The sequence below is a fragment of the Epinephelus moara genome, chromosome 16 (genome assembly GCF_006386435.1).
Source record: "Epinephelus moara isolate mb chromosome 16, YSFRI_EMoa_1.0, whole genome shotgun sequence".
Classification (NCBI taxonomy): Eukaryota; Metazoa; Chordata; class Actinopteri; order Perciformes; family Serranidae; genus Epinephelus; species Epinephelus moara.
The window spans coordinates 29,858,674-29,868,531 of record NC_065521.1 but is presented as its reverse complement, the minus strand read 5'-3'; the positions used below and the strand labels follow the sequence as shown (position 1 = coordinate 29,868,531).

At 43.3% G+C, this 9,858-nt stretch overlaps 1 protein-coding gene across 5 annotated transcripts in view; it reads right to left on the bottom strand.

Moving 5' to 3' along the window:
* Nucleotides 1–7,170, bottom strand: part of znf512b (zinc finger protein 512B) — a 38,363-nt gene extending 31,193 nt beyond the window's left edge. For 2 of the 5 annotated variants that reach the window (XM_050065778.1, XM_050065779.1), the window contains exons 1-2: nucleotides 6,068–7,170; nucleotides 3,621–3,755 (exon numbers count right to left, since the gene is read on the bottom strand). In XM_050065778.1, the coding sequence (XP_049921735.1) occupies nucleotides 3,621–3,753 (133 nt within the window). In that variant the 5' untranslated portion in view covers nucleotides 3,754–3,755; nucleotides 6,068–7,170. The remainder of the gene's footprint in view (nucleotides 1–3,620; nucleotides 3,756–6,067) is intronic. The other 3 variants (XM_050065777.1, XM_050065775.1, XM_050065776.1) reach the window with 3 other exon arrangements.
* Between the last annotated feature and the right edge of the window lie 2,688 nt (nucleotides 7,171–9,858).

The window sequence follows — 9,858 nt, the reverse complement described above, 5'->3', positions numbered from 1 at the left end:
ATCATGGTGTGGGTTAAAATGAAAAAGAAAGTGACAAACACATAAGCCGTGAGCCTGCTCCGCCTCAAGCCGGTCGTGGCGCACCATACGCCCGCCGCGAGCCGTTCAGCACCGCGGACAGTCGGACTAATGGGATGTCGAACCAATGGGCTGTCGAACCAATGACATGGACCCGCATCAATGAGCTAGCTAACAGCTCAGCCGAGGAAGACACCATTTACGTTTACACCTCATGCTGTCACAAGTATGAACCTTTCGTCCATGAGTAGATGCATGCTTCCTACTGGGCGGTGATACGATTGGTGGATGTAGTTCGGTCGAAGGAAAATAGTTCCTACATGAAACTGCTCATAATAACTGTCTGTGGGTTATCTTGAATAACCGGATGATTTCTGGAAAAGGACACTGTTTGTGAGTTTTATGAATGTATTTTTGGCGCTTTGAGCTTCACAAGCCGAGTGCCATCTTCTTTCATTATATTCCAACACTCTGCAACTCATACCAAAACAATGTAGATTGATAAAAAGCGCTACAGATAAGAGGAAAAATATATATTTCGATTTTGGGGTGAACTGTCCCTGTAACATTCACACATAGCCACAAGCATATAAAACTATGCAGAGCTTGCACATACTGATAGAGGCTACTCCTCCCAACTCTGGAGCACCCACCTCCCCTTACACACAGCGTGCCCAATGGAAAAATTGTGTCCTGGGATCAGGTTGGGTACTGCACCACTCTCCATCAAAGACGGAGGATGGTCTCACACACATACACACACACACACACACACACACACACACACACACACACACACACACACTCCTAGACTCCACTCATTTATGCTTGCATTAATGTTTGCAGAAAGGAGCCTAATTTCAGGGCTTGCCTAAAGCATTTGGCAGAGCAGCATTAGTTCTGTCCAAATACTTTCACTGTAGGTTGTTTAACAGCTTAGACCGCTGGTGGAGAAAAAAAATGACAAAACTAGCGCTCTAATAAGATGCTAATGTGAAAAAAATGTGAGAGCAAGGAAGAAAAGAGAAAGACAAAGAGCGAGCAAGTCACCCTCAAGGACCACATCCTTTCCTGCAAGTTGTCTGGTGTGGCAAGGTGACAGCTCAACCGCACCACTCTAGGAAAGCACACAAACCCGATTTGCAGTCTTTGTTTCCGTGCATAAAATCATAGAGGGATTTCAGTAAAACCACTTGTACAGAAATACTCCAACCAGACAGGATTTCTTCATTGTTACATCATGCAAAGTTTCCGACAAGGACATTTATCGATCAGCATGAGAAGCGATAATACAACAAGGTTGAACAGTCCAAACTTTCCATGGACACGGAATGAAAAATGAAACTCGACCAGCGGGAGGAGGGCAGATAATGCCGTACCTGGTTATCTGAAGAGCACACGGTGTACACAATGCACATAGACTGAGCGCTGAAAAACCTCCACAGGGAGCCTTAGATATTGATGCTTTTGTTTCCCCAAACCGAGACTCAAAGTCCCCCTGGGATAGACAAGCTAGCGCCAGGCTCATTATGATTAGCAGTGTAGCATTTCTCCTCATCATTAGCTACAGAACGCTCGAGCCAGACACAGATGAGTAATAAGCAAAGGAGGCCAGATTGGAGAAGATGGCTCTGTTGTTTGAAAAACATGTAGACAGAGCTGGTGTTTTGCTGAAGGAGCTACAGAAAGTCCAATCAAAGTCAATGAATATCTTGTTTGCTTTAGCCTCAGCTACATCTGAGTGAATCATTACACTCTGCAGTTATGGTGTGCCTACTAATGCCACTATAATCAAGTGCCTTTTGAGATGAAAATGTGAAATTCCTCGTGCATTTCTTATGCTTCGCTTTGTGTCTGAATCAATTTCTACTGTTACACTGGGTTCTTGCATGTGTTCCAGTGGCCTTGTGTTTCCCTTTAAGGTTGCTGGATGTTCTTAGAGAATCTTCAAACCTCATAATCACATAAAACTCAGTCCACTGGCAATGTTACCAACTAAGCCTCTCCAAAGGCTAGGGAAACCCCTGGTAATGTTCCAGATAAGAGCAACTTTCCAGCCAAACAAGACGATTCTTCAACTACAACATTGTGGAATGTAGATTTTTATCTTGTGCAATCAAATTGTGCTGGAAGCTGTCCTTAGCACAGACTTGCACTATCAAAAACACTGATATAATTACTGTGCCAGTATTTTTTGAGAAGCTCCACTTTAATGAGAGTCAAAGCAGATCAACCATAGAAAAAGAAAACGAAACAGACATGCAGAAACGGTAGTCTTAAGTTACCAGAAAAAGTCCCGTAAAGACCAGGACCATTACCTGAAAAAGCATTATCTGAACACACACACACACACACAATCATTGGCGGCACTCATTAGTGAACCTCAGCCAAGTGTGCGTCTCTCAACTCTAGCCTTCAGTCTCAAAACGATCAGCGCGGAGACCACTACCAACTTCGCACTGATTGATTTATAAACACATCTTGTTTATTGAGTAATAAAGTGCAAAAAAATCTATAAAACATAACACTCTGAGAGGCTGCAGAGAAAAGCCATTCAAATGCACTGTGTTCAGCCACAATAAATTCTTTAAGAGCAAAACAACACATCAGCTGGCAGCCTGTATAAAATAAAGAGTAGGGAACTGTGCTGGGAGCCTGTGATATACTGCAAACTATCAATAGATTGAGCAGATTAAGACGCAGAATTAAAACTATTTAATAAACTGCTTCAGAAAAACTGTCTGATGCTTTCCTGCCCTCTTGAGTTCAGTCTAGCACAATAAGCTTTGTATTACTGTCCACAGCAAGCAAGCACACACACACATGCACGCACCCACACAGGCATGCAAATCCAGCCTACAGGGCTGAATATTAACATGGAAAGAAAACAAATTGAAGCACCTAGTCTAGTGCTGGTGCTGTGTGTGTCTGGGAATGAGGGGCTATTTTGTAGCAACCAAAACAACTGGGTCATATTAGAACAGCCCCAGTTTTCCAAGTCTGCCTGACTCTATTAACAAAGTCATGATGATCTGCTGGTTATTGGATTGAAACATAATTCCCCCAGCCCGGCTCTCTCCTTCCAAAATCTTCCATCTCCATCCAGATGGCTTAGGGTTTCACTAATGTCAGTGCTTGGCAATACTTGTTTGTTTGGTTTTCTCACTGTAAGGCAGTCGGAGGAAAAATGCTGTAGTTTCCAGGCCCTTCTGTGGTGAGAGGGGTAAAATTACATTGAGGCTGGGGAACCATTGATTCTTGGTAAAATATAACCCATTCAAAAAAGCAACTGAGACGGTTATATGTGTGGTATGCTGATCAAATCCTCGAGAAATGACACTGAAGCTATGAACAGCCAGACTAGTGCTTTTATATGCTACAATACAAAAGTCCAGCCATTTGAAAGCCAATGGCATACAGACACATTTGGATGAACACAATCTCAACCATCACATATGTGTTAGTATGGCATGTCCTGAAGCAAACCTGGGTGACACAAACAAAAGCTTCCCCATATTTAAAACAATCTGTGAAGAAGTGCTGCACAGATCTAAAACCACACACTGTTTTCATTTAACGAAGTGCGGCAGCTCGTCACTCACTGTGTTTGTTGTTGTTTTCAGGGCCTGGCGTGGTTCTGACAGGCTCCTGGGGATGTCCATGCTTGGGGGTCCGGCCCCTTGGCAGCCCTGATGAGGACAGCTTCCCAAGCCTGGGGCCACTTGGGCTCTCCATGCCTGCAATGTGAGTTGAGGGGGTACAAAAACACACAGGAGAGATTGGTAGCTAGAGGCCATGTTGGGATGCTTTCTGACGCTCATTAATCCTGTTCCACTGCTTGTCCAAACATTATTAGCAACGTCCACTACGATGATGCCGTCCCCTTGTTCTACAGTGCACTCTCTCCATGTCGGCCATCATCGGTGCTACTGGACTGAAGGTTATCTGAGTGGAGGCACACACATCATCTGCAGTGGTAATGAGGGTGCGACCTTCCATGTTTCATTTCAAAATCAATACTCTCACTTACACACTAACTCCATGTTCTGCCCATTAGACAAAAGGTGAGTCAAGGGGAGGGAAGGAGGGGTGCAAAGCTGCTTTTATGGCTTCTTTCTTTATTATGAAAACAAGAGATGGATCTGTTGATTGGGTCACGTGGTCAGCAGCAAAGTTATTTTGCCCTAAAGGTCCAGTGTGTAGGATTTAGGGGGATATATTGGCAGAAATAGAATATCATAAGTATGTTTTCTTCAGTGTATATTCACCTGGAAACCTTAGAATGAGTCGTTTATATCTACATAGGGAGGCAGGTCTCATATATGGAGATCGCCATGTTGCACAGCCATGTTTCCACAGTAGCCAAGAACAGATAAACCAAACACTGGCTCTAGATAGGCCTGTTTTAGTGTTTGTGAAACTGCTTTATTCTGTATTTTTACCTGTTAAAGTCCCTGGGTCTGTTTGTTTTGTAGGGGAGGAGATCTCTGTGGACAATTTAGCTTCTTCCTGAAACCTCCTGAATGTCTGGATCTTAGGTTATCAGAGAAGAAAGGCGAGCACACAATAGCAGGTGCTAGGCTAGCGGCTCGTATGTGACATGCCAAACAGCATAGGAGAAACACTGATTTGTTACGTGAAACTTCTTTATTCAGTGTTTTTACTGGGCTTTAATCACCTGATCCATCTGTTTTGCAGACGAAAAGACCTTTGCAAATAATTTGTCTTCCACTTAAAACCTCCTGAACGATTGGATCTTAAGTTATCAGAGAAAAATGCAAGCACACACTAGGAGGGGCTAAGCTAGCAAACAGTGTAGGAGAAACACTGATTTGTTACGTGTCAGTGATTTTACTGGTTTGAATCATTTGACCCATCTGTTCTGCAGAAGAAGAGACCTCTGCGAATAATTTAACTCCCAGTAAAAACCTCCTGAACAATGAACGCCGAAGAAATCCTAAACGTGAGAAGCTTCAGCTGGTTGCAGTCTGCTGTCCTCACCACTAGATGCCACTAAATCCTCCCCAATCCTACACACTGCTCCTTTAAGTGAGAGCTAATCCTCATTTGTTGACTGCTAGACAGATTACACAGCAGCCTTCCCCAATCCATCACAAACATCATGTCACCATCATCCATAGTAAGCCTATATGTCAGTTTGGGGCTCCATGTGCCGAACCCTCATTCCCTACCAGCATGGGACAGTCTAATGGATGAAGGCTGACAATCGCTAATTATGCTAAGTGGGACTGATTACGATCCAGCATGCTTTCTCTTAGCACACATTCATGTCACTCTCCTAATGAATTACAACAGCACACAAAGGGTCACCCAGTGGGGGCCACTCAGTGTCCGTTTACACGCCATGCTACTCACTGTACATTGAGCGATGACGGCTCATCTGTCACTGTGACAGTATGCTCACAGTTTGTTATAAGTTGTTAATAAATTTGACTCTAAGAGGCACGGCGAGCACGCTGCACGATGCACACAGTTGCAGAAATATTGCACACACACCAACACAAGACACCTTCCTGTTTCTGTATGATGTGTCAGAGTGTGAAGACTTTAACTACTTAAAATAGACAGATGGGGCGGTGAGAGAAATAAAGGCACAGCTAAATAGACTGCTCATTTATCAATATGCTTGCAATATTTAATTGTGAGTTGCGATTGTGACTTTTTTTGTACACAATGCTTTTTTGTTTCCGGGCATTCCTATAATATTCTTTAGGAAATAACACTTTCTAGCTTTGGCATTTGTTCAGCACATTGCAGCTGGTGTTTTCATAAAAGACTATTTCTACAAGTAAACGACAGTCCTACATTACCATACATTTAGCTAGACACAACAAAACCTGGTGACACCCACTCACATCTCCTCACACAATCTGCTGACAAACCAACCTGGAAATAAGTATTTTAGCTCCGCACGTGGCACACTGCCATGCTGTGTGTGTGTGTCAACTACAACAAGGTTATAGAGTTGCCTATTTATGTGGTGAAGAAAAAATAAGAGTGCTCACACTCTGTTGTCGGCCACACCTACCTGAACTGTCGGGCAGTCACCCAGCACTAGGGGCCGGGTGGCCCCGGGTCACCCACGTGAGGGAGGAGGGGGTCAGGAGACAGGCACCTAAAGTGGGCGTTTTTCCACCAATGTTCTGTTACATGGCAATCACACCTGCTGTGCGTCAAGGACCGGTCAGACAGGGGTTGGGGGGCCTGAAAGGAAGTGGACAGTCGTCACCGTCGTCCTGTCCCCCCCTACTCTGCGGACGACGACGAGGTGCAAGAGAAAAAAAGAGCAGGGCAGGAGAAGAGAAATTACAATTTTCGTCTGCACATGAAAAGAAATCCTGGATACTTTCACCTTATTCCCAGTTTCCAATTGCCTTGCCCCCCTCCTTTCCTGCATTAATATGTATAGCATACCACGAGGCACTTCTTCAACCTCTGTCTTCTCGTTAAACACTCCAGAAATATGAGAAATAGCCAGGGAAGATAGGTAGCTCCTCGACTCCTTGAAGGAAAAATATTAGAATACGGGATGGTTTATATAGGCAGTGAAGCAAAATGGCGACTTTATTACGAAGGAGGAGTAAAAAAAAAAATCCTTGCGCTGGCTGGAGCTAAAGGGAGGCACAAAAATATATTTAGTGCAGTAATTTCGACGGCGGCGAAACACTTGGTTAGAGTAAAAGGAAACGAAGCGAAGGAAAACGAGCAGAAACGCCAAACCCCGGTCGGTTTTGGTACACTCCTCGGCTCCTTACCTCGGGATTATTTCGTTTTTTTATACGGATATTATCTCGGCGGCCGTGTACAGTATTACAGTAATGTGTGTTGGGTCATGCGCGTATCCACTCCACCTTTGACAGTTGCAACTACAGTCTTGAGGCAACTTGCAAACTCTCGCGTTATTATTATCTATATCGAGCAGATTAATATTGGTGGTTTCTGTCTAATAAAAGTCGCTGCGATACCGGCTCGTGCTGCTCTTCCGACGTAACGGCGCTCGTTCCTGACGAAAAAGGGTCAGGGCTTAAATTCCTTAAATCAACCTCCGCCAAGTATTTTTAATCTAGTTGCTGCTAAATGTTCCCCCCTGTGCGTCCTCCAGCATATGGCAGCTTTACCAAATCAGACAGGGAGCATGATTATAGTCCAGTGTGTGGTAGGTAGGATATTCTTTGTCGTTACCTTACTGTAGGCCAGTCACTGCAAGTATCCCTCTCCAAAAACCACTGGAATAACACACATATTCACCAAACCTCCTGAGCTTGAACACAACCCCTATATAAAGCTCTGTTCCCTTCCCCATCTGTTTAAATATATAGGCCAAACCAGGATTTAATCATAATGTATCATACAAAAATTCAAGGTCAATATTTAGGTATAATCCCATTGGTGTTAACAGCAGCTCACAGCAACACACAGGCCTACAGTCAATACAATATTGGATTTTTAATTGCTCTAAGTTGACTACAGGCTATGTGCACACTCCTGGCATTTCCCTTCATGTAAGCCACCTAATAATAACTGTTTAACATATGGTGTGAAGCCACGTCTTTCTTGTGTCACAGCTCACCAAATGAATCATTCATGGCATCACTTGCCACCTCACTGGGCTTCAAATGAAAACAACAGAGGGTCTCTTTGATTGGTGCCAGTCGTCATGACCTAATATTTCCTATTAGTGGGAATCATCTGAAACCATGATGATGTAATGGATGTGTAAAAAAGAAAAAATGTTTTCAGCATTGCCAGTGGAGGGCAGGAGAGCCTCATTTTTGGACCAAGTTTACTGGGATGTACCAGCCCCACAGAATCATGTGTGTTTAAGCAAATTAAATATGGATTTTGTTAAATGATTTTCACTTTTAAATCCAAGAGGTTTCCAGACTTTGCAACACAATGACACCAAGAGACAGATCTTACTTAATATGCACACAAAAAAGTCAGAAAGATGAATTGAAAGATCTGAAGGCAGCATAAGCCTCTGAGATATGTTTCCATAAGATTAAATTCATGACTGCTATGCATAGGTGTAGATTACTAGGGTGACACAGGGGTCACGTCGCCCTCTGTATTTTGCATGTGCATTTGCTCTCCCCAATAAAAGTAGCAGATGACTTTAATTTTGACACAGTTAATGACAATTGCACCCTACATTGAGGCAGAAATGATACAAATTGGTGCACAAAAATTCACAGAATACAGGATATTAAGTATTAGATGCTCAAAATGTTCTGGTGGAGAACCCCTAAACCCCCCTGTTTCATATGTGCCCCCCCAGATGCTGCTATGGTGTGTCTTAACATACTGTCTAAGCAAACATAATGAAACTGCTTGTTAATAGACTTTATATTAAGTTAATATTGTTGTAATTGACAAACACTTCCAGATTCAAGGTTTGTCTGCATCAATCTTCCACTAGGGGGCAGTGTTGCCCTGTGATTTGTCAGCAGCAGCTCCTACCAAGAAAACATGGGCCCCTGAAGCATCTTTGTCACTTAAAATGTCTATTTGCTGCCATGGCATCGTCATGTGTGTTGCTGTCATCACAGTAGACATGTCGGTTACTGGGTGAGGTGGCAACTGCCGTTTCCCTGCACAGTATCCCCAACTGATAAAGTTAAATCTCCCTCCCGCTCCCTTTAAATGGCCACTGATGAATAGTTCACGCGAGGCCTTGTTTGACCTGTGATTAATCCTTTTACCGTGGCAGTGATTTATGTGCCCACTCCTCCTCTGCTGAGCGAGCAAAAGGCTACTTAATGGTTTTTAAAACCGGCCAGGTGGAGTGGTCTGTGCCCTAAAAGCCTCTTGAAGAGTCCATCCAGCACTCAATTGTGTTATTTATCTTTTGACCTTACCAGTGAAAGTTGAGTGAGCACACACATGCACTTTTTTCTCCATACACTGATTTGCTTGTGGTGGTATCCTGAATATTAACACTTGGGCGCTGGCCAGAAAAATTACAGTCTTCAGCTGTTTGCGCCACTGAGCGACTCCACTGTAGCAGCTGCTTAAGGGCTGCTCAACAGTAGCTGATGAGAGAGGACAGAGTGTTTCTCATTCTATTTCAGTGCTGTCAGAGGACCGAGATCCAGCTGATCAAAGCCACGAGCAGATAACGATAAACAAGCTGGATGGAGAGCCTCAGTGTTTGGGTGTTTTAGAGAATCATGGCGAAAGACAAGCTCTCAAAAAAGAGAAGACACTTAATAGTAAACAGTAACCAATTAACTGCACCATCCAACCATCTGCTCTGCGGATTTATTCTCTGTCAGGGTTGAGAAGGCCACTGTTCACTGAATCTGTTTATCATACATGTGCCTTGTTATCAACTGGTGAGATGCTTCATGTCTCTCAGTAATTGGATCCCAGTGTGTGTGTGTGAGCTAAAGACAGAGACTAGGTATGTGTGTCTCTTTAGGCAGACAGCACTGTTTTGCATTGACTGAGTCATGATTCGAGGACCCTGAATGACTTGTGAGTTTGAAACATACTCTGTAACAAATATTATGTTCAGGCACTATAATTCAGATTTTTATATTAATCTTCAGATGATGTTGGGAAGGTCACTTTTGACATATAATAGGTTACAGGGTTAGTTTAGTTACACTTTTAAAAATGTAATAAGTAGCTATGTAACCATTTTAATTACTTAAAAGTAATGTAACTCATTATATTTTGAATACTTCTCTGAGAAATGTTTTATTAAACAACTGGCCAACGCTGAAGTGCCAAAAACTGCAGTTCCTCAAATGGCCACTTGAGGCTGAGGCGAGTCAGTTCTCACTGACCCTCATGTTAAAATGCCCAACTTAACAG